The sequence below is a fragment of the Salarias fasciatus genome, chromosome 10, assembly GCF_902148845.1.
Source record: "Salarias fasciatus chromosome 10, fSalaFa1.1, whole genome shotgun sequence".
In the NCBI taxonomy this organism is placed as follows: Eukaryota; Metazoa; Chordata; class Actinopteri; order Blenniiformes; family Blenniidae; genus Salarias; species Salarias fasciatus.
Window position 1 is genome coordinate 10,085,514 of NC_043754.1, and position 24,490 is coordinate 10,110,003.

At 41.2% G+C, this 24,490-nt stretch overlaps 3 protein-coding genes across 4 annotated transcripts; 2 read left to right on the forward strand and 1 right to left on the reverse strand.

Annotated features, from left to right (window-relative positions):
* Window positions 1-3,647: 3,647 nt before the first annotated feature.
* plp1b (proteolipid protein 1b) lies at window positions 3,648-8,605 on the forward strand. Of its 2 annotated transcripts, none has more exons than XM_030101777.1 (7): window positions 3,648-3,754; window positions 5,704-5,890; window positions 6,028-6,184; window positions 6,454-6,631; window positions 6,901-6,974; window positions 7,179-7,244; window positions 7,964-8,605. In XM_030101777.1, the coding sequence occupies exons 1-7, from the start codon at window positions 3,751-3,753 to the stop codon at window positions 8,033-8,035; spliced, it is 738 nt and encodes a 245-aa protein (XP_029957637.1). In that variant the 5' UTR covers window positions 3,648-3,750; the 3' UTR covers window positions 8,036-8,605. The 2 variants fall into 2 exon arrangements, with proteins under 2 accessions (XP_029957637.1, XP_029957636.1); XM_030101776.1 differs by lacking the exon at window positions 3,648-3,754 and adding an exon at window positions 5,131-5,314.
* Window positions 8,606-8,692: 87 nt separating this feature from the next.
* On the reverse strand, window positions 8,693-21,749 carry LOC115396030 (zinc finger protein 185). The gene is made up of 10 exons (XM_030101770.1): window positions 21,639-21,749; window positions 20,018-20,055; window positions 19,808-19,919; window positions 19,469-19,540; window positions 11,573-11,632; window positions 11,262-11,354; window positions 9,697-11,124; window positions 9,544-9,606; window positions 9,318-9,420; window positions 8,693-9,234 (listed from the first exon to the last, which is right to left on the reverse strand). Exons 2-10 carry the CDS (start codon window positions 20,025-20,027, stop codon window positions 9,130-9,132), a joined length of 2,046 nt encoding a protein of 681 aa, XP_029957630.1. The 5' UTR covers window positions 20,028-20,055; window positions 21,639-21,749; the 3' UTR covers window positions 8,693-9,129.
* Window positions 13,818-19,813, forward strand: LOC115396032 (tigger transposable element-derived protein 6-like). Its single transcript, XM_030101773.1, has 2 exons — window positions 13,818-13,970; window positions 15,652-19,813. The coding sequence occupies exon 2, from the start codon at window positions 15,657-15,659 to the stop codon at window positions 16,953-16,955; it is 1,299 nt and encodes a 432-aa protein (XP_029957633.1). The 5' UTR covers window positions 13,818-13,970; window positions 15,652-15,656; the 3' UTR covers window positions 16,956-19,813.
* Window positions 21,750-24,490: the final 2,741 nt, after the last annotated feature.

Consider the following 24,490-nt stretch of genomic DNA (forward strand, 5'->3'; position numbering starts at 1 on the left):
AAAATTGTTTAACCAGTTAGAATTTTGGTTTATGAAAATATTGGTCCGTCCCAGTGATTTACTTCCCTCAAGTGAAGTTTCAATCAGAACAAAAATGCTGACAATGGAGTGATATTTTACAAACTTATGCTGAGTATTTTTTGGAGGATTGGTAATTTTTTTTCCCTTGTAAATCATTCGCAATATTTACAAAAAGGATAACTCTCATAGTTGTTTCCACCTTTCACACCATGTAAAAACATGTAGAATTCTGTCAAGTCTGTCTCTATTGACTAAATAAACTGACATATTTAATCTGTAAATTGATAAGACTGATTACAAACAGAAGGAAAGCTTTGGAACCAAAGCTGTCCTGAGGTAGGAGTCCTAACAGCTACACCACCTTCACCCTGAGGCCTGATTTATTCTGGGATCTACTTTGCTTGGAGACGTGTTTAGCTGTTTTACATGTGTTATCGGGGACCTTAGCGAAGCAGCAAACGTCATGCCACAAATGAGTATTGATCGCCTGCCTCCAAGACTCCCCTCCCACAACAGAGACAGTCCTCTGAAAGTACACTGCATAGAATCTACTTAAATGTGTATATTAGAAAATATTTATGTTTTTTTTTTTTTTATTATTTGTTTAACAGAGCTTCATGGTACCAGGACAAAATAGAAATTCCACCACTTTTCCTGCTTTTCCTTCAGTACATCATAGTGAGAATGAGGATTTTAATCACTGTTTTTATTTTCACTTTCTAAATTCTAAGTTGTTTCAACATCTGTTTTGTAAAAAACCTGCCAGTAAAGAAAAGACTGAGGGATTCTGCGGGTAGGAAGCCAGAAGCCGTGATCTCCTGAAGACCAAGTCTCCTCGCATTCAGGTACTACTTTTAAATAGTATGTTTTAGTCTGTAGTCTGGGGTAATGGAGCTACTTTGAAGAAAAGACATGATTTGGTTGTCACACATATAAAATTTATTGGAAGGTTTAGTCTCCGGATTTTGCCAATACCTACGATTTTCTTCTTTGTCCTTCCATATTCCATTTTATCTAGTTCAATCACAGCCAGCAGGGTACACTGGTCCATCAAAGGGAAAACACAAGAGGACACAACCACACACACTCACACCCACAAGCAATTTAAAGTCATTAATCACATGCCTGTGTGCGGACTGTGTAAAGAAGCTGGAGTACCTGGAGAGAATATGCAAAGACCAGACAGAAAGGCCCAGTCTGGATTCAAAGCCACCATGTTCTTGAGGTGAGAGAGCTGACCAGTCAGTATTCCACCATGCAGCATTTCTCCGTCGTTTCAATAAAACAATAAATACAAATTTGTTGTTAAAGAGGAAGGTGCTCTTTGGGCGGATGTATTTCTCCCGGCGTTTGTTCTTGACTGTTACATTAAATGTTATAAACTTCCAACACAAAGAAATTTTCTTGCCATCTTCCTCTTTCCTTGATATTCACCCTGCTGTTGCCTCTCCACAGTTTATGGGTTCATCTCAACACTAAAATGCATCTGCTGCTTACTGATCCCACAGGTTTCCAGAGACAAAACCGGTGCAGTCCAATACAATCAAGAAAAAGAAAATCAAAGGAGGAAGTAAAAACAACAGGGAGAAAAAAAAAAAACAGTTGGAAAAAATCTTTATGGTGAAGTGAAACAAATAAATGAAGACTTTTACCACTGGAAGTCATTGATATTAAATGTACCTCTGTCTGAGTCTGTCCAATGTGGTTTTTCGCCCTCCAAAGTGCTTGTTTGTTCGTTCGATGGGTGTTTGTTTGCTGTGTTGCACGATAACATGGCCCACATTACGATAACAGAGGATAAGAGATGGCGCAAATATTGTTACAGGGAGTCCTCCTTCCCTGCACAAACATATGCATACGATCATGTTCGGTGCGTAAATATTGACGAGTGTATCCATCACACTGCAAACAACGGATCGTGGTGCTGTATCACATATACAAACTGCATACACAATCACTTACAATGCATTGATATACAATGCAGCAGACATGCATGGTCGCTGTCCATGGTACTGATGTAGGTAGTATTTTCCATTTGATTATGCAAAATATAGGATGATGTATGCTGCTTAACGGCATCTGCACCTCAGTTGAAAGCTTGGAGAGTTATGTATTTGCTTAAAATCAGTTCATGCAGTAACAACTGACTGTTATGGAGTCTTATTAAGTGCCAATAATTTATGATCTAAGCTACTCACATCCTGGGCTCACTATCAGCAACAGCTTTTGTGCAATGCAGTTTATTCATAAATTTCCCTTTTCATGTCACCCAAGCCAGCACGCTTGTAAAACTTGTCCTCCTACCTAATCCCTACGGTTGATTGTCGACATTATTGCTTATTTACGTCCCACCGGTAGAGCAGACAACCATTCTGCACCCTGCTTTACAGTGCACAGGTTAATTAATCCTCTCGCCTGTCACTCCTCTCTCTCTCTCTCTCTCTGTTGCACGGCTTTCGGAGTGATTTCAAAGACGTCATTCCTCTGCACGGTGTAACAAAGCCAGTGTCATTGCTCCTTTCTACATACTAATTACTACATCTGTAATTGCTCTGGGTTTAAGGAGATATAAGGCTGCAGAACAGAAACTTTAACTCAATAATTTCAGGCTCAAACAGGATTGTATTTAAGTGAAATGTTTAAGCTTTCAGGGAGATCTGTTAATTTACTGAAACTGTGCTTTTTGTGTGTTTTAAGTAACAACGGTGATTCATTTCATAGGTCTCAATAATAAAATAATTCACTGCCAGTTTGTGTTTTTGATGGCTTTAAAATGTCCAAACGTAAAAAGAGGATTCTGACTTTCTCCCAGAAAGCGGGATAGCGTGGTGTTTTCTCCAGCTCCACACTGGCTCCTTTGTAGTGAACCCAGCTTTGACATCAACTGGGTCAAACATGAGGGAGGGAGGGAAGGAGGGCAGCAGCTGGACCCGACCGTCAATATCACCCTTGTTAGTCAACTTCATCAATGTCAGTCGCTGGTGTCTCGATGTATATTTCCCTTCTTGTCTGTGCATACCACTTATCGCCGTGTGTTCCTCGACATACTGTTTGGGAGACGCTCCGGTCCACGAGCTGTGTGGGGCTGTTGTCTGACATGTGTGTGCAGACAGGCAACACATGCATGCTGACGAATAACAGATAAGCTATTGACAGCAAGTGAATGCACTTCACAAGCATATATATATGCACATACATTAAAGAATTCTTCGGAATCACAGGACACTTTAGTGAGTTATTTTTGGATGGATCATTGCTCCAGGATAACATTAGATGTTGAAGGTGTGATAGAATTAGGGTAATACTTTTTTTGTGGACTTTATAAGGTGCATATATTTGTTATTTCTTCATTTCAAATAATCTGTTTGCAAAAACTGAGACGTTCTTAATGTATCCCTATGACTGATGGTATTGCCCCAAAATTGAAAAAAACGTATTTTTCATACAGTGAAAATATCTAAAATATCTGAAATATTTGTATAGTGATGTGGGGTCCACTCTCTGTCCCCAGTCCTGAACCCTGGGCTCTATAAATAATGACTGGCAGCTGAAATGGGACTTTGTGACTTTAAGATGTGACTCGGGGAGATGTGGTCTATCTATTGTTGATGAGACAAAAGCGCGAGTCAGATTCATATAGGAGTGGCGGGGAATAACTTCTCATATCCTCATATCACAGTCACAAAGCCACCCAGCAAAACTTCAATAACCTCCCACTTCTTTCTGGACATGGGTGAGTGCAAAGGATCTTTAATAACTCTTATCATTTGTTATTAATGCGACCTTAAAAAATGTGACCTTTAATAACTTACTAATTTCACATTTATTATGTCTTCTTAGCTCTCATGTTGCCTTCATGTGCTGTTGGACAAATTTGCAGCAAATCAATTCTTCTGAGGGCTTTAAATAATTAAAAGCACTTTGCATTGACAGCTCAACTATTATTTTTTGGCACTGATTCACTGTCTGCCTTTGCTTTGGATGAATGATGCAGATTAACATGTGAGAAGGATTTCAGAAGACTGAAGTCACATGGACTCCACCAGGGTTGCTTACTCTCTTCTAACCTCATTTAACCACAATCTGGACAGGAATAGGATTGGCTGAGAGAGATGGGCAGCGATTCTCATCATGCCAGGGCTATGCCAGGTCACTCATGTGAAAGAGGTCAGATACTCCCACATGTGTCTCGGGTTGAATATTAGCAAATATTTGAAGAATTGGTGCAACGAATAATTTCGAGTGACTATTTTTCTCACTAACAAACAACTTGTGTGCAGTTTTTTACACGTTTTCTTTGTGCAATGCTGATTAATTATTTGACATTTCCTGAAAAATGCGTTAATGCTTCTTGCACTGAATAGAAAAGCGAGGCAGAGATAACACATCTCTCTATCACTATAACCACTGCAGCAGCAGCAGGGCACAGCTGAAGTGTGGGCGTCTGCAGGCACTATCATTTTTGGGATTAACAGTCTTCCTGCTGTTGCTATTTATACTTTTGTAGCAGTTTGTTTAACTCACAGCCTCTGTTCCCTGTATCTAAAAAACCTCATTGTATGCGAAAAGCTCTCAAAACAAGATGTTGCTCACATGGAAAGTTCAAGCTCCCAATAATTGCACAACACATATAGGCAAAACAGATTTTCAGTGGGGTTGCTGTTGTTGTTGTGAAGATATTCAAATTTCCTCCCCTCGCCATTATGCTGCCACCCACTCTTTGAACAGTTTGAACCCAGCCCCCATCAGCATTGACACTCAGTGCCATGGTACTAGTCTCAGCCAGCTGTGAATGGAGGATGGCCTGAGGAGTGACATTGCCAGCGGTGTTGACACCGTCCTGGTAACCCCTCCGCCACCACATACTACGTTATGTGTGTGTATTGTGTCGCTAAAGTCTTTGTTTGCTTGACCCTCGCTGCCCTTTGTTCCTCCCTGATCACGGGTAACACAATGGATATTGTATCTGCGGCCACAAAGAGATGCTCTTTCCTCGGGGCCCTGGAGCCAATGTTTCACCACCATCCCTCAGTCGCCCGGTGACGCCTGTGACCGCCGGAGAAAGAGGGTTGGACCAGATTTAGTAAGAGCTGTGCTGTGAGGTGTTGGTACAAGCAGAAGGGTTTTCACATACGGATGAAGTCAGCGCGGAGAGGCTTACTTTACAGTAGCAATACCTTGTAGGCAGCGCCGTACATTACTGCTTGGCACTGGGATCCTTCTTGTTGTGGAGTAAATTCTCAGAAGCAGCAAATGTTTCCAGTCAGGCAGCCTTGGCTTTGCAAAGCCTTAGGTGCTTTCCTCTATCCCAATTCTGGCAATGCATTTATTAACACTTTGGATATTTGCTACCCGCTTCAACAGCGCAGCTTACACTGGAAGAAGTGCATGAGATTGTTGTGAAGTCAGTGGCGGCTGCTTTTCTTTTGGACGCTTTACTGGGAATCGCTGCTTGAACTCTTGTTTTTCTGCTCACTGTTGTTTTTTTTTTGTTGTTTTTATTTTTTTTTTCCGTTGCTTTCTTGCCTGTTTGTGGGATTTTGGTGTATGCGTATGGATTTGCAAGGCCTTTTTCATAGTTCCCCCAGAGGGTGAAAGGATCCCCCACTGTGGCATAGATGTGCTGTGTGGTTATATGTGCGGTGTGTGCCGCCTGTTTGCTCATTTATTATGCCCCCTCAGGTTGTTATGATTGCTGTATCCGGTGCCTTGGGGCAGTGCCCTACCCGTCCCTGGTGGCCACCTTGCTGTGCTATGCTGGCATGGCATTATTTTGTGGCTGTGGGCATGAAGCACTGGCCCAGACCGAAGTCCTCGTCGAGACTTACTTTGCCCGCAACGTTCAGGACTATGTGGTCATGGCCTCTTTGTGAGTGACGCTCCTTTAAATTCTCTTTTGTGTTTGTGTGTGTGTGTATGTGTGCGCATGTGTGTGTTTGCTTAAGATACCACTCAGTAATTGCTTTTTATTGCTGTTTGACTGACTTCTCTCTGTGATTTTCCCAGTATCAAATACTTCCAGTACGTGATCTATGGCCTGGCATCGTTTTTCTTCCTCTATGGTATCCTGCTGCTGGCCGAGGGTTTCTACACCACAAGTGCTGTCAAGCAGACCTTCGGCGAATTCAGGAGTACCCAGTGCGGCCGCTGCCTGAGCCTGACGGTGAGAACAGGGGGAGGAGGGGGACGAGAGAGGGAGGGTGGGAGCAGAGGAAAAGGAGGGGAAATTTGACATCAGGCACCATTGTTTCGACGGTGAATGCTGGTTTGTTTCATCGCCCGATATCTGCATAAACTGCTCTTTGTTTGAGTCGTGTTTGACCAAAATCATGTATTAAAAGCTGATCTTGTAAGCACAGCGTTCGCCGAGCTGAGTGCCTATGCTACGCCTGCATGGTTTCTCAAACCAATGTTTTTTTTTCCCTTCAACAGTTCATCGTAGTGACATACATCTTGGCCTTCATCTGGCTGATTGTGTTCGCCTTCACCGCCATCCCCGTCTTCTTCCTGTTCAACATGGAGCAGACCTGCCACACCATCAACATTCTGGCTGAAACCACCCCCAGCATTAATCAGCATGGCTGGATTTGCATGGATGCCAGACAGTATGGTGTGTTGTTCTTATAATGACTGACCACGCGTCCCTCCTGATGAGAATGTTAATGTGCCCTTGAAAGTGATGAATTAATCACCGGGGAGTGGCTGTGAGGCCAATAGTTGAATTAGTTATGTAATAATAAAGATAATTACATCTTCATCTTCATTTCTTCATTGCCGTTTCGGTGATATGCTGCGTGCATGGAAGAATGTAAATGTTTCATAATGGATCATGATTCAGCAACGGTAAAATATCTGACTTACGTCATGTCTTCGTTTAAGGCCTCCTTCCCTGGAATGCAATGCCAGGCAAGTCCTGTGGAATGACCTTGGCATCGATTTGCAAAACCAGCGAAGTGAGTAGATTCATCAAATATTCCTTTTTGCACAGTTCAGTCTTAACAATCATCATAAAATGCGCTCTGAATTATTAACGGCGGTACGTGGTCATGCATGTGTGAGTGAAATCAGCATTTTTTTGTGACAGAGCGGCACCAACATATCAACGATTGATCGTTGTCCTGGAACATAACTTGTGTTTGTTGTGGTTTTTTTTACAGTTTTACGTCACCTATGACTTGTACATTGCTGCATTTGCTGGCGCTGGAGTTACTCTGCTGGCACTGGTGAGGAGCTACTCTGCCTTTTATACATTCAAGCTCAATTTAAAAAAAAAGAAAAATCAAATGAAAAGATCCAGGAACCCAGAAGCATATATTGTGTTTTTTAAGCATACGAACTATTTTAATTGGCTGGTAGAACAATTGATCTTTTGCAAAATGTTGTTAGGCTGATCAAAGTCATATTTCAACCTTTTGTAGTTGAAAAAAAAAAGGTTCTGCTGTCCCCCTTTAATATTCCCTATGCATTATTGTGTACCACTGTTGGAGCAAAGTGTTTTTCATTATTTTTATTGATGCATAATCAAGTGCACTAAATGATTATTAGATACTTAAGTTAAATCAAATCAGACAAATGATGTGTTCATGCTATTAGAAGAATAATGCTTTTCTCAATAATCAGCACAATTTTTTCTTATATTTTCGTATTTTATCCAATTCATCAGTGTTACATCTAAAGAAAACATAAAGAAGTGTACAATTCTCTTGACATGGTCACATTTGATTGACAACGCATAAAATATCTAGCTGTTAAAAAGTAACTAATAAAGTAGTCTTTCTTACTTTTATTTGAAATGATTGTAATGTTGCTCCATGTATGAATGAAAATTCAGTGCCTGCCCACCCAAGCACATGCAGCATCAGCATATCATGCATGTGCAAATTAATTTTTCACATTTTTCTTCTCTATTCTTCCATGTCTATATCATCGTCTTCCTTTGTAGTTTCTGTACATGGTTGCCACCACCTACAACTATGCAGTCCTGCGGTTCCTGGGCAGGAAAGGCATCCGCTAATTGCAGCACCTCAGCGAACCTCTGTCGTCCTGCTATGAGATGGACAGTCTTCCTGTACAACACCAGTTTCTAGTTCATCCTCTGGGAAACGGCAACTTCCACACCTGGATCACCTGCTATTATTTAGACGTGTGGAATAACAGACAAATGTTCCTCTTCACTGTTTTGCATGAACAACAGACAGAGAGATGAAGATAATTTACACCCGGCAATGAGCTCTGATCTGCCCTTCAAATCCCCCTCTCAGATGATTCTCTTAGCTTTGTTGTTCATTTTCCTTTTGCAGGTTGAGTCTCTCATTTTATCTTTCTCTGTGAGGCTTCATTGGTGCTGATTGTGATGTATGATGTTTCATGAATAATTAAGAACAATGACAGCTTGCTTTGCAAGCCATAACTGCATGCAGAGCATTCAGTGTGTCCTGATGTGCGTATTGGCTCTGAATATGATTTCTGCTGCTGCTCTTTTGCTCCCAATTGTATCAACATTTTGTGAACTAAAGCAAGAGAGGCTGAATGTACCAAAGTTTCGCTTCAAGCTTTCAACTGCATAAAATGTAGTTTGCACTGATGCTCAAGGCATTTTCTTATTAGGTTAAATATGTGGAGCAGGTGCAAACATCGGTATTTGCGTTGGCGTTTCGACTGTACAGAATAACCTGTTTTATGTCACAGAGGATGCTTTGAGATCCACTTTCCAGGTGACTTAAGTTTGCTGTGCAGGTTTGCTACTTGACCCCGTGTGTGCTTTTTGGGAATTAAAGCTAAATAAACCACTTACATCTGAGTTATTTAATTGTGGTTTTATTTTAGGCATATACAGGATGTTGCAAAGAAACCATTTATGCTGATTACAAATTAATACATGTATCTCAAATACTTATTGTTAGTAATTATGTGCTGCAAAATCTTTTCATTACACAGTTTTTAATGCTGATGATATTTTATGTGCAGCATCTCAGGAGTAGGAAACATAAAAAAAAAAAGAAAGAAAGAAAAAAGGAGTACATTTACAGCAACCGCACCAAGCCTCTGGATTAAGATTGCACATTAATCACAGTATGCTTTAGGTGTCCTTTGACAACATGTTAGGCTTCAGATCTTCAGAGGTCCTGCAGCACAGCTGCCACACTGGATCACTTGGCCACGCAAGAACATGGGTTTTAGCAGATCTCCAAGGGCCAGAGCACAAACACCACACTGCAAAAACATATTCGACTTTCAATAAGTATGCAGAGTCAAAGGCAAGTGTTGTATTTCCTAAAGAAGAAGACGCAACAAACCTTCAGACACTCGGGGTGGCATTCCACGAGGGGATCGCTGAGTGAAATCTTCACGTTTCCATCAATTTTTTGGTCACAGAATGAACAAATACCTTTGGCATATCTAAGAGAGAGAGTTTTTTTTTTTTAAATAAAAAGTTAATCTTCTTGCATTTTATGTTGACATTGTACAGTCTTCATTATAATAATAATGTCAAAATACAAAGCACATGGTGTTTAAACTAACCTGTACGTGATCTGTGTGGTTGTCGAGTTTAGTTCCTCTGCAAGTTTTTGAACCTCTTCAGATCTACAAACATTTTTTTTTTTTTTTTATTGTTATTGTTATTGTTTTATTGTTATTAATAATAATAATTCCTTGTTGCAGAAGCGTACTCACATGTTGGTTCCGTTGCTCTGCTGACTCGGTTGTGACTCTTCTGAGAGGGCCGGTTTTTGATCTTCCACTGGTTCAGGAACAGCTTGAGGTTCAGGAATTTCCACATCCAATGCATCTGTCAGTTTAATGGTTTGGTCGACTCCGTTCTCTTGAAGAGCTTCAGCATCTGAGGCATCTGCTGGTTCAAGGGAATCTTTGATGTCCAACTCCACCGCTGCTGGGCTCTCAGGTGTTGGATCAATACTTTGTTCCACAGCTGTGTTCGCAACAGACTGGACTTCACCCTCAACCACTTCAGTCGTGGCCTTTAAAACGGGTTCTGCCGGTGCGACAGACTCCACTTCACACTCTACAGACTCGACATCAGCTGCAGCATCGGGTGGAGCAGGTGGTTCGGCCGCAGCGTTGCATGGAGCAGCCTCTTCCTCTTGAGTCGAGTTAATTACAGCAACGGTTGCCGGTGATGACTCTAACACAACCTCAGCGGCAGCTTCAACAGTTCTCTCTGTAACTGGCTCTGCATGGTGTGTGTCACTGCTGTCCTCTGCAGCAGTTTCAGCATCAGGCGGAGCAGATGGTTCAGATAGTATATCAGGGACTGTTTGCACAGCATTATGTGGAGCAGCCTCTTCTTCTTGTGTAGTTTCACTTACAGCAGGCAGTGGCTCTACCGCGACTTCAGCTGCGGCAATTTCTTCTGTACCTTCTGCTTCTGTTTGACTACAGCCATCCTCTGCAGTTATTTCACTGGCAGGCTGTGAAGGTGATTCAGACACAGATTCCACGATGTCCGGCACTGACTCCACACTGGTTACCACAGAAATCTGTTCTTCTGATGGCGCACTTTTCACATCAATGGCCTCAGTTGATGGTTCCACGATAACCTCAGGTGAAGCAGCAACAATTTCTTCTATGGCCTGTTCTGCGGGAGACTCGTCACAACTTTCCCCTTCACGTTGTGCTGATGTTTCTCCTCCTACGTCCCCTAAATCTGTTTTGCTGAGAGATTCCTCTTGGGACGTGGGTGCAGCGTTGATTTCAGTGACTGCGTTGCCCTCCACTGTGCCATCCACATTTGAGATTTCTCCTGAAGGGTCATCCACATTTGCGACTGCTGTGACGTCGACCTCGCTGTGACCTGCGTTTGATGGGTCAGCTGGTGAATCAGCGTGTTCTTCAGAAGTTGCTCTGGCAAGTAGTTGCTCCGGGGACTCCGCGGGAGGCACCGCTTCTGTATTCCCCTCCACTGAAGAAACCATTTGGATAGAATCTTCCCTAGGAACATCTGCAGGGGCTTCGGCGCCCCCGTCACTGTGCTCCACAGATGACTCGTCACCTGCTGCTTCACCATTTTCTCCCCTGATTTCTACATTTCTTTCTGGATGTGCATCACCATTCAGAGTAGGCTCTTCTGTGGTTTCCTGTGGCCTGTAACAGAGTGTTACTTATTCCCAATGATGCAAAAAAAAAAAAAAAATAGCTTCACAAAAAAATGCACACACTCAGCATGATTAAATTTTAAACCTGAAGAAATAGTCGGTAAAGCGATGTTCTCATGTACTAACTTTATATCAGTCGCAGTCTCCACGGTCGACCCCTCAGGCTCAGACGCTTTGTGAGCAGGAATAATTTCACCATTTGAATGACTGGTTGAGTCACTGAAACAAAGAACCACAGACAACAATGACAATATTTATATTCACACAAAGTGATTTTTAATTATAAACATCTACATCCTAACAAGCAAAACATGATATTGATGATCCTCCCTGAGATTAATAATGTAAACCTTGAGACATGAGGATTTGCATAAAAGTAGTGAGATGCTTCTCCGGCTTGGCAGTTTATTTGGAATTAGAATTCAGCACATACATACCCTTCAGATGGAGCGACCTCTGTCTTTTGATGAGGAGGACTCACTGAAGAATCAATTGATCTGCAGGATAGAAAATTTAAAAAAAAAAAAAACACACACAGTTAGAATCTAACCTTGGCTTTTATGACCTTGCTTCTAATTGCTTCTTAAGTACAAATGAACAGTTTCGTCAGCTTTAACATACTTCATCTTCAAAATAAAATTGAAGCTTGATATTCCATATCAGAATGGTTACCCGTTTTATTTTGCAGGTTATGATGTAAGTGCACATCATAACAACACCTTCCAGCAAGATTGAAACACATATTCCTTTCTATAATGAACTGGCTGTCTATTCACATCATGCACAGAGAATATTGCACAAAAAGCCTGTCGTGCATTATAGGATGAGTTTCATGAGTCAGTGAGTTCAGTGACTGTTGGAGAAAAGCTGACAAATAAAACCTTTGAATGCCAACACCATGTTATCGACACTCTTAATTAATATCAGCGCCCCTATGAAACCTATGAAAACCTAAACCTAAAACTATGAAATATACATGACAGCAACTGACATGTAATAAATTTTGTTGTTGTTTTAGTTTTCTTTTGTATTCTGGTCATATTCTTATCTTATCTGAAACAGAAAAAAATTGCACACTGTCCGCGGGGACAACATATGTATTTGTTCCAATCTTATTTGACTCTTTTAATCGTTAACAAGGTTAAAGATCTCAAATAAAAAGGGGGAAAAAAATCTAGGAAGAAATTTTTATTTCAAGTAAATTAAGCCTATTTGGACAATTTCCCCTGTGCAAGATGTTATATTTAGTGAAATTAGTTTCATTACGCTTTAAATATTTTCATATGGAGACTGTTTTGCTTCCAAGAAAATTCAGATTTAAAAATTTATGTTGTGAAAGTTGGTATTTATTTGGACATAAAAATTTTATGAGCTTGTTGATACTGTATTTTTTTTTTTTACTTAAAGAGTTGCAAATTTGAAAAGAACATAGCTTATGTTTTTGTGCTTTATACCGTTATCCTGAATCCTGCCTCTTTGAAAGTTTAATAACTTATGACGAGCAAGTATGCACAATTATGATTAATAGCAATAATTTAGCAACAATTTACACTAACGGTGAACACTTTCAGAATGTTTTTTTTTTCAGCATTTTAGCATTTTTAGCATTTTTTAATCTGTATTCATGAGACAATGTGCTGTGGTGTTACATATCTAGCCCAGCTGAAATAAAACAGCCGTGGATATGACCCTGCAACCCAAATTAGTCGGACACCTCGATTTGCCCACTTTTATTTTGAACTCTTTTCTCAGTTTTTTTTTTTTTTCTAAATGTCCCAGAGGGTAAAAAAAAAAAAAAAAGACTACATCAGCTGGCATTCCCATTTTTAGCACCAATGCTCTGGAACAGTCTATAACAGGCCTGCGTTGTTGAACCACCATCTTATCTTACATTACATACTTCCATCTCCCATACTACTTTATCCTTTTCAGGATTGTGAGACAGTGGAGCCAATCCCAGCTGATGTGGGTCAAGACAGGGTACACCCTGGACACTTTCTCCGTCAATCACGTAGAGAAACAGACAACTACACACTCCCATTCACACCTCCGATTAACTTGACGTCATCAGTTAACCTCATGGGCTGCACAGTGGTGCAGTATTTAGTGCTCTCGCCTCACAGCGAGATTCAAATGTCAGCTAGATCTTTCTGTGTGGAGTTTTTGTGTTTAATCTGGCTGCTCTGATTCCCTTCAAAAAACATATTCCTAAAGCATGTATGTGAGGTTAACTAGCTCCTAGTGAATGTGTGAATGTGAGTGTGTGTGACTGTTTGCCATGTGATGGATCAACCTCTGACCTCACCCATAGTCTGCAGGGAATGACTCAAGTACCCTGCAGCCCTAAAAGGGCAAAAACTGCATAGAAGATGGCTGGAATTAGCCTTGCAATGCATTTTTTTAAACTATGGGAGGAAAAGTCCATGCATAATTGCTCACACTGAAAAAAAAAAACACAACCTCTTTATGGGGAAACCCCTGCAACCTCGTTTCAATTTGATGTGCTTTTTCATTAATACAGGATGTATAGCGCTTTAAAAAAAATAAAAGTATTATTTATTTATTTTTAATTGGCGCTTCAACTCTCTTATTATGAAAATACCGTCGGGTTATGAAGTATTTCCGGTTCCGGTCTCGGTGAGGAAGCGTTTTCCTGCTAGCCGCAGTCAAGCTTAAAAGTATCTTTAACTTTAAACTCTGAAATATAAAGGCTTCGTGGAGGTTATAGGACAAATACAGTGAGTTTGTTGTCGTGTTGTTGTTTCCACGGGCGGCAGCATGGACTGCGGTTCATGAACGGAAACGTTCTTATCGTGCGAGGATCTTCAGATACCTGTAAGTCTGTCAATGTATTTTATCAGTTTCAGCGATTTTACTATCAAGAGCTAAATCAAAGGTTGTCCTAATCATGAATCGTGAGTATTTCCTGAAGTAATATCAAAACTGATGATGATTTTGTCTTAGGTAAAACAGTAACTATAGCTCACTCGTAAAACCACAACTGACACATGAAGCTTAATACAAGTTGGTCAATGGGAAGCTGCAGACTTCAGCGCTGTTACAAGTGTAAACATGTTTAAATCTTTCGACTGCATAAAATGTTATCTGAACTCTGCTTGATGACCTGAAACCTGCCTAAACACTCCCCAAACGAGTCCAAATCTCAGCTGAATATTCCTCTACACACTGGACAGTCATGTTCATGTGATTGTTCCTGTGCAGTCACAGTGTCAGTCGTTCCCTTAAAACTTCATATAAACTATAAAATGATGATTATGTACAAATCCCCTGATAACGGTTTATTTCTTCTTTTTAATAAAATGATGTTAACTTGTGAGTGCGCTTAGATTTGTAACTTGTCATTTCAATCATGTGTTTAACAAAAATATGAAGACTTGCATGTTATTTTGTGTGACTATATGAACATTGGGAATGCACAACGATGTAGTGGTCAGTACTCCCCTCATCCGCAAGGATGTTTAAGGTTTGGGTTGGACTAAATTGCCCTTAACTGTGAATGTGTGCTGTTGTCTGTCTTTCTGTGTATTTGCTGTGATGGACTGGCGCCTCTGCAGGTTGTACCCTGCCCTAAGGCCACAGTTAATTGGGAGTGGAACCAAACCCAGCTCACAAGGTGAAGGCAGGACACATTGTGGAGAGGTGCCCAGTTTACCACAGAGCACTTGCAGATGGAGAATAAAACACTTCCATTAGCCAAAACAGGTCTTTAGAATGTGGGAGAAAGTGCGTGTTGTCAGGGAAAACCTGCCGTGAGGTAACTGCAATGATTGGGTTGTTTTCGGTGTATTTTGGAAGGTGGATGTTCATTAGATTGAGGTGTGTTGCAGCTGGAAAACATCTAAAACATACAGGACAATGAATCTCCAGTGCACTGCTGACCAAACCTGTTGCACGTCAATGAATTTTCAGGTTGACACAGGTTTGTTTGAGGATAATGAGCCACAGGCCTCTGCAAACAGACCATATGTATATTTTATTAACATCCATAAAAATAGTGAATGAGTTACACTTCAAGTGTGAACACTGCTTTCAGTTCATTATATCCTGTCAGTTGTGGATGATAAATACCGCAAAATTGACTATTTTCTTGTAATATACTTAAAAAAAAAACCATGAAGCTTGGTTAATAAATTCTGCGGTGCAGGTGTGTCACATCTGCATATTGACTTATTGTTACCGTATGTGGTCAGGATGGAGGTAAGGCTCATTTAAATTTAATTTAAATTCCCCTTTGAAAATCAAATGAGGACCCAGCCTCAGCCTTTCATATCAGTCCGCAGCGATAATGAATGCCGGGGCATTGGTTCAGAGAGCACACAGGGCAGAGTGGTTAGCGCCCATCGTGGGTCATTTGTAATAAGATAAAAGTGTGTGTGTTACTTTATTCATTATTTTTGTAGCGTGTATTATCTGCTATATCTGGTTCTGTGTTTTCTTGTGATGCTTAAATGTTTTTAATGTATAATTCGTGCCTGCATTTCTTTTCCAATCCCAGGAAACATGCCGTCAAGAAGTCATCTTGACAAATTTGGGAGGAAGAAGAAGAAAAAATGGACCGACGAGGCCATGGAGCGTGCACTAATAGAGGTGAAGTCAGGAAGATGCACAGTCCGACAGGCTGCTAAAGAGTTTGGAGTCCCGAAATCCTCGCTTGGAGACAGAGTCAGCGGACGGGTGGCTCCGGGGAGCCGCAGCGGCCCCGCTCAACTTATACCGTCAGCCGACGAGGAGCTGTTGGTCGAGTTCTCCCTATACATGTCCAAGCATGGTTTCCCACTCACTAAGCAGCAGCTGGTGTCCTTTGCATCATCGATTTACAAGCGTCAGCACCGCAGGGTGGCATTTTCCAAACTGGGCCAGACCTGGTGGCTCAATTTCAGGAAACGGCAAGAAAAGAATATTACCATTCAGCCGGCGGACAACGTTGTTCGTGGGAGGACAGTATGTGTAAGGAAGGAAGCAGTGGATCAGTTTTTTCACCTGCTGAGCACCATCTTGGACGGGCACGGGCTCAGAGACAAGCCTCGACAAATCTTCAACTGCAATGAGTTGGGCTTTCAGCTGGGCAGGAAGAGGGTGAGCCTCCCAAAATCTGCCAGTCTGGGCTACAAGCCAGCGCCGGGCTCCAGAGACCACATCTCCGTCCTCGCTTGCTTTAACGCAGCCGGAGAAGACATTCCCCCATTTATTATCTACTCAAACGCCTATCCAGGGGGAGTTTGCTACAAGACTCAAGGACCTCCGAGCGCCCTCTATGGGTGGTCAGACTCAGGTTGGATCAACTCGGACCTGTTCAGGAAATGGTTCCTCAAGCACTTCCTCGTGCACGCGCCGAAGGAGCGCCCGCTGCTGCTGATTTTCGACGGCCACAAATCGCCCGTGAACCTGGAGGTGGTGGAATCGGCTCGTAAGGAGGACGTCATCCTTCTCTGCCTCCCCCCTCAGTGCTCACACATCCTGCAGCCGCTGGACGTCGGCCTTTTCGTCGTCCTGAAGCAGCGCTTCGCTTCGCTCATAGGGGAGGGCTGCGCCTCCGACACGCACTTCGCGGTCAGCAAGAAGGAGTTCTCTGGGGTATTTAAAAGCACATATCAGATCGCGCAGGAGGAGGAAGGCGTCCAAATTGTGAAAGACGGCTTTAGGAAATGCGGCATCTACCCGGTGAACCACTTCACCATCAGTGAGACTCATCTGATGCCACTGCACAGCATCAGCGCCGCAGCTGGACCCGCCATGTCCACAGCGGCACCGGGGGGCCACATGGTGGGAGAGCTCACAGCTGCCGGCCCCTCCTCCTGACTCATCACCTGCCCAGGTGTCAGCACCTGTGAGGAGACACTGATTGACTGCATAATTCATGCAAGACCTGAATGAACTCACGCCAGCCCCGCCATGCGATGTAGTAAATGTGTTCACGCTGTTTGACTGCGGTGAGCTCAGTTTGTCTTCGCTCCGGAGGAAAGCATGTGCTCTCCTTAATTAATTGTCGACACTTCGCTCACATTTAGTGAACTGAGTATTATTAAAAGGCTGCACAAAAGATGGAGCTAAAAGACAGATGTTTTATTCTTCCTTGGTGTCCTTGGTTCGTTTCTTGCACGACAGCGCACGTTCAACTGTTTTGACTCGGCTCCAGAAGCACTTGTTGCCGCTGCTCAAGCACAAAGCGTTTCGAGCCATCGAGCAACCAATCCATCTTCAGCGCCGTCTTTTGTTCTTGTTTGACGCCGACTGATGCCTGTTCAGCTCCAGTTTAGTGAATCCCCTTCAGCTAGACATACAGCACAATGGTAAACACTGTGAGCTGCGCTGACACTTCATACCAGTGTGTTTATTTGAAGAAAAGGGTTGAAATTCATGCTGTTTTGGCAAAATTGCAGGAGCTCAATTTCAAGATATGGTGAGGATTGTTTTGGTTCGATCTATGATTTGTGATTTCTCATAAATAAGTTGAAGCCAGAAGTTAAAGACTCTGAGAACAAAGAGTAAATTTATATAAAACTGGCTTTTTCTTTTAAAAAATGTTGTTTGGATCATATCATTTTGCTACAAAATGAGTGTTTTTCTTGGAAAGGGTGAACCTTACTGTGTTATCTCAGGGAGAAATCTAGTATGAATCGAGTATTCAAATAACATTAACATCACAAATGTGTCTTTAGGTTGAATAATTCACATTGTGAGCTGTGACTCGGGCTGCTTTTTGTCGCGGACGTGATAAAGTCAAGTGATGTAACATCGATGCAAGAGGTACGTTGGATAACAATAGCCAGGCGATTGAGAGTAATTACAATAACCATACATTCATCAGAACATCTCCACGGTCTTTATTATGAATAAAACGTGTAATTATTTTTTTAATTGAAAAGCCACTGAGTGCTGTTGTACAGACAACTACAGAAGTGTTCCTGCCTGGATTTCTGTTTGCTCACATGAACGAGATCAGTATTTACCACAGCGTTATCAAGATCACTGGAATTTTCAAACTAGTAAAATATTTACATATACAACGCCGACTATTCATATTTTATAATGTTCATTAGCAAGTTCTTGCTCTAGTTTTTAAGGGCAAATATGCAGGTGTACCCTAAGGGTGGGAAAACTCCAGTAAGTATTCCCATTAAAGCTTGATCAAGCAGCTGAAGTCCCGGTCAGGCTGCACTGTACTGCGGGTCTTTATGAATGCAGCAGCTCTGCCCTGGGCTAAGTTAATGTTTATGTATGTTATTACCACAGATGGTAATTTGTGCCTGAAGCCTGGAATAAATTTTGTTATTATTCACTGACACAACAGTGTCAAAGGACAATTTCGGTTTGAATTGCAGAGCTGCTGCCGCCGCCGCTGCCACCTCCTTCCTCTGATCCGACTGGAATTCAGAAACCCGCAGTCAAACATCACACTTTGATAATCATGGCTAGTATGTGACATATTTTTCTTAATTATAAAAGAGCGTTTTACTCTTGGCTGTCCTCTCGTGATAATCAGTGGAGGAAGATTACAGCCCACCTCAGACGCTGGTTCTCTGAGAAATGAGTTTTTCTTGCACTCTGTTGCTCCTCTGGGGATTGCTGCTTTGTTTGGTGTCTCTTTTTGAGTTGTTACAGCACTTTGGTCAACTATATTAGTTTTTATGGCTGTACCCTCCAACAGTAGCTGGAAGCTGAAGGCAGTTTTTAAGTTCATCCTCACTTGGACTCATCTGTCACACCCTTGTAAACACAATCACCACAATGTCTCCCAGGACGGAGGTATAAAGACTTCATCACTGTACTGATGTATCTGGACTGAACTCCACTCATTTTTCTAAAGATGTTTTCTGTAACAAACACATCTACAATTTTTTACTCCTAATATTCTGAACTTGTACAGATGATGGATTGTCTGTAGAGACATCATAACACGGGGAAGGAGAGTCAGGAAACACATTTATTCAAACTATGTGAAGACCTCAAGGTTTTTACTGCAGCTTTAAAGTAGCTGAACATTTCAGGCTTTTTTATTGACAGCATAGGTAATTTATGATTCCTCGCATGTCTCAGATATTTTAGATCATTGTCTATCTTCCATAAATTTCAGTTGCAGAATTCAACTTAGCTTCATGTCCCTTAAAAGAGGCATCCTGTAGTAAGAAACAACTTTTTCCTTACTTGGTGAAGTGAGGTGGTTTAGTGTCTGCACTTCTTCCTAATGATGCCAAAAATGATTCTAATGAATTCTATTCACTATATGCACTGCATCAGTCTGGGCTGACATTAGAAGAAACTGTGACTTTGCTGTGTAGTTAGAGCTTCATTTGGATGTTAGGAACACTCACCCAAATCTCCGGGCAGCCGACAGGACGTATGATTTCTGTCGATATGGACTGCGTTTCTCCGTGTGGTCCGTCCTGCAAGAAAGACAGATGCTGCTGTGAATGTGCTGCATGTTCGTCAAACCAATCCCCTCTCAAAAAGCCATTAATTATAAGGTTGGACCTCATCTTTTTTTTTTTTTCTTTTGGTGAAGTTTGAAGAGATGCAGCAGTGTTGTAATGCCCTGCACTGTCACGCATTACCAGCACGCATGACAGCTTTAATTACTGGTTTACACAAAAAAAAAAGTTAAAAAAAAAAACTCTCCAGTTTTGAAGTTTCAGCTGAAGTGCAGTGAGTACCCTGCTTTGTCTTGTCCTTCCTCCTCATCGTTTGATTTGAGGATCCAGCTGGCATCGTTCTTCAGTGCAGTCCGCACTCTGGTGGTTCGAAACACCTGATGCCTGTCAACTTCTATACACACACACACACACACACACTCAAAATCATCCCCAAAGTATTTTCCTCACCATTTTTTTTTAATGAAAGAATGAAAACATTGTGTGACTCGCCTTTTGACATGATGCTGCTGTTTTTGCAGATGTTACACCTGTTAGAAAAAATAATAATCACATGACAAGTTAAAATGTGTTTTGTGTCTTTTCTCGCTGTCTCTCTACATTCTTGCCTGTGACTTCAGAGACCTGTTTGTAGGTCCATCATCACAACCTGTAAAACTGCATTCTGCACAGAAAAACAACCCACTTAAAATGTAAAAGTGACATTTAAAGTGTGGTAGATTCGCTGAATACGCCCACCCCGCCTCCCCACATGCTTCCCGTCGAAGCGTTGCAGGGTGTGTTCACATCGGATGTGATCGCTCTGTCAGATGCATTGATCAGATGTTCCAGTTTCAAACTGTTTGAGTGTGTGACGGATGAGCACAGCACAAACTAAATATGTCTAAAATGACCAAATGTTACAAGTATCTCAACCACCATGGCTTCTTTATTCCTGCCAGGGATTTGACTCCCACGTTTCAGAAGGGCTTTGTGACATTCAAATAAATCTCGCAGCTTGGTTAATTCGGCACACAGCCTTGTTATACAGGTGCAGCTAAAAAAAAATTAAATATCTTATGATCTCATGAGAAGCTGTGTTTTTTTTAACTCTCACTCACAAAATGAAGCTACAAATTGAAATTTAAAGGCCTTAAAATATTTCAGTTTATATTTAATCTGCACTCTATAGCTGTTTAACGAACTCAAACTTTTTCAGAAAATTAGCTTTTCTATTGCATTCTAAAACACTGGATGTTCCCATTGAAATTCAGTCACACTCAATTCTGCCTTTTGTTGACTTGTTTCAATGCAATGCTAAAAATGTACACAAACTAAGCTACCAATTTAAAATGCATTCTTTTTTTTACTGCTTTGTTTTGGTCCAAGGAAGCTTGACAAACTGCAAGTTTGAGCAGAAGCGATCCTCCTGGGAAGCAAAAAAGACCCCAACAAAGCATTTTTCTCTCAAGCTGAAGATTGGTTTCTCTGTTTTAGACGACTATAGTAGCTTCTAAGAAGGGTCCCCACTTTTTAGGAAAACTCTGAAACTTTTCCTTGTTAAATGTGATCAGCACACTCAAGATGTTCCATTTCTCCTGGTTAAAGAAAATTGGAGACACTGACTCAGACTTTTCATTATTTATTGTGTTATTAATCAGTCTGGACCAAAATTACTCTGATGAATTTGAAATCTCCGGCACTGATCTGAAGTCTCCAGCCGATGCACTCCTAAAGGATCGCCACATTTTCTTCTAAATTTAAACCTTTATGAAAATTTCATGAGTGTTATGTAATCTTGTTGTCCTACATGCAGTCCACATTCAATATCTGCTCTGCCTCTGCACATTTAAAGCCAATCTGTGTTTACAGTGTTATGTCATCTGACAATGCAAACCTCCTCTGTATTCTCTTCGAGCTCCCATTAACATCTTGACCTGCTCTTAATGCTCTAATCTCTCATGATGAATCTATCTGGAGACGTGCCAGCTCCAATTAACCAGGTCAAATTCATTATGCATAGAAAATTAAGGCAATCCTGACTTTGTAATGAGCCCGCTGACGGTGCACAGTCAGCGGGCATGAAAGCAGAAGCAGTGTGGAGTCCCGTCCTTGTGCCAGATTGTGCTCTCACCTGTTCCAGCTGTGTGTTGTTGGTGCTGTCGGGGCAGAGCGGTGTCAAGCCTCCTCCAGGTCTCTCTTCTCTCACAGGCAGGCAGGTAGTGACACTTTAACCTGAGCCCCCACCCTCTGCCGGGGCAGGTCCCACCCCCTGTGAGCCTGAAGAGCCACACCTGGATGCTGCTACACAGGCTGATCAGGTGTGTGAATGGGTTGCTTTTCATGGCAGATGAGCAGTGGATATGCAGGCACTTTTTTTTTTCTTTCTTTAAAAGGTGTTTCCTCTTTCTGCCAGTGTGATATGTCACATCCCACAAATGTTTCAGTTGGACAGTTTTACAAATAAATGCTCTTTCATGAAAACCAAATGGAATTAAAGAAAAAAAACCTCTTAGAGCTTTTGTTCTTCTTGCTTTTCTGCTCTTTGTGACATTTCAACTTTTTGTTTTATGAAAGTTCAATCACACGTTTTGTTTTTGGCCTGTTTGGCTGAAATTGTCAGCATGAAAGGCTATATTTTCAACTGCATGTGCACCGGCACCAGAAGGAACAATTCCATAAACACACGACGGCAAAAAGAGGAATTAACAAACTGATCTAAAAGGCACATTTGCAGAAAAGCACGAACTGTTGATCAAACTCCATTCATTTCATCCGAAGGTTAGAAGCTAATCTTATAATTGTAATATATTCTTATTTTACATTCTTATCAAATTATTTTCTTCCTTCCTTTTCCTTATTAGTATTGCACAGTTATTACTGCTACATATCGGATGTTATGTAAGTTTGTGTGTTCATTGAACTACCTGTGCTGCCGCAACACAACTATTTCCCACACAGGATCAATAAAGTATATCTGTCTGTCAAAAGTTGTGGGGTCACAGTTACTTTCTGTTTCCAACACAGTCGAGTATAAATATGCCTGAATTGAAACATCTCTTCCACTGAAGACGTTTATCCTTTGCGATCTGTTGGTTTTGACCCAGTTTTTGACTCATAAGAAAAACATTTCTCTGCACTCATTGTTCCAGCTCGTGGGATGTGAAGAATCAAGAGAGACCTGCTCTTAAACTGCTTGGAATTTAATCTACCACCACATCACATATTTTCCATGCGCTTTACTTTATGCTATACACTCTCACACACAGGCCTAAAACTCATGAAATTAAAAGCTAAACTTACCATTTCACTCCTGTTTTTTTTTTTTTTTTTGTCATTTTTTGTCGGTCTAGAAATATAGGAAATTTGTACTTCAGTACAATAATATGTAAATAAAAAGTACTGTTGAAAATACTCAAGTGAATGAAATAAATTAGCTTTCTCAAAAACTGCTCTTTAAGTGTTAGTCACTTTTAATGCACATATGATTGCAAAATCAATAACAGCTGGTTCACTTGTGACGGATATTAAGTTGTGTAAAATCACAATGGCCTGTTTTTCCCTTTAAGAACAAATAATGAATTATTTTGGATGTTAAAAGAATGAACTTACTAGCAACTAAAATCCAAATAAAAGTATCTGAATAGTCATTTGAATTGTGGACCAAAGAAAAAAATATTAATAAAAAAAAGGAAGATTCTGTGGTTTGAACTGTAGTGTAATTGAAATGTATACACATGTAAAAGAATTGCAGACAATAACAGATTATCTCACTGAAACATGACAACATCCTCATTCTGTGAATAGTTTAGTTATCAGGCAGACATTCAGGGTTTTATCATGTCGGCAGATCATTTGTACCTGACAGAGTTGAAATACGGCCCTTTTGAGAGGAATCCGGCAGAACCTCCTCTGTTGGTTTGGAACTTTGAACCACAGCCAATGTGTTCAGTAAGAATTCCTCATATTCCTGCAGCACAGTATCAAAACATGACAACAGGCATTAAAGTGATGAGTGACATGCGCACATAAAATGTAGACAGCCGGTACATTCTGAACTTAACTGTGTTTTTGTAACACATAAATGTGTGTCATGCACATTGAAACTGGTTCGGTGAAAAGGTATGCATAATATATGCATATTTTAATATCGAATCTGACTGTCCTGTAGCTAGTGCAGAGCTGAAAGAAAAATAGGGAAAACATGAATATGGTAATGATTGTGTTTTAATGTATTTTATGTTAGCATAACTTATGTGTGTGCGTGTGCTGTTGGGTAAATTCTGGAATACTGAACAAGTTATTCTCCACTTGAACTTATTTTCATATCACTTGAGAAAGCTGGTCATGGAAAATTGATATCGGGAGACCTCATTTTGAGATGTTTACACACTACGCTCAAACATATCATGCATCAAAAACAGGTATTTACTTTATTTGCCCTAGGCCTTTCTCATTTCTTGTGTGTGATACTCCTGCATCTGCATTACATATCCTCCACACTGTGGAGAAACACACTACACATCGTTGAACATCTGTCAGTCGGGGTTACAATCCAGCCACATGATTTATGACTTCAAATGCAACCTCTCTCTGCTCACTATCACATTGAAATGGCTCCATGGCATGCTCATATAAAAAAGCCCTGGGGGAAGGAGAGAGTCTCTCTCACAGAGAGGTCAAGACAAACTGGTACTGAAAGTACCTGCTGGAACAGTGATCTGGGAAACAGCAGAGGTTGAGCTATGTTGCACCAGCTGATACTTTGTGCCCCCTACCTTCTCCAATACAACACTGCATTCTAACAAAGAACGCGTCACGTTCGTCTTCTCCTCTGATGGATGCATTGGTCGTCTGACAAAACGGGTGAAGTTATATTTAAAAACAAAAAGCTCCAGTTACAGCTATGCAGTATTTTTTTATATATAAATATCTAAATTTCTTCTATTCAATGTTTGCGGTGGATTTTTTTTCTCCGAGTGTCAT

What these genes read in the sequence shown, in the direction of transcription:
- LOC115396030 (XM_030101770.1), bottom strand. An exon ending in TCGGCTGCCCGGAGATTTGG is followed by an intron (nt 11,633 to 19,468) that starts GTGAGTGTTCCT and finishes TCTATCCTGCAG; the next exon opens with ATCAATTGATTCTTCAGTGA. An exon ending in GCCACCCCGAGTGTCTGAAG is followed by an intron (nt 9,235 to 9,317) that starts GTTTGTTGCGTC and finishes ATGTTTTTGCAG; the next exon opens with TGTGGTGTTTGTGCTCTGGC.
- plp1b (XM_030101776.1), top strand. Translation starts at nt 5,275, where the DNA reads ATGTTTCCAGTCAGGCAGCCTTGGCTTTGCAAAGCCTTAG. An exon ending in GCCGCTGCCTGAGCCTGACG is followed by an intron (nt 6,185 to 6,453) that starts GTGAGAACAGGG and finishes TCCCTTCAACAG; the next exon opens with TTCATCGTAGTGACATACAT. An exon ending in GAGTTACTCTGCTGGCACTG is followed by an intron (nt 7,245 to 7,963) that starts GTGAGGAGCTAC and finishes CTTCCTTTGTAG; the next exon opens with TTTCTGTACATGGTTGCCAC.
- LOC115396032 (XM_030101773.1), top strand. Translation starts at nt 15,657, where the DNA reads ATGCCGTCAAGAAGTCATCTTGACAAATTTGGGAGGAAGAAGAAGAAA.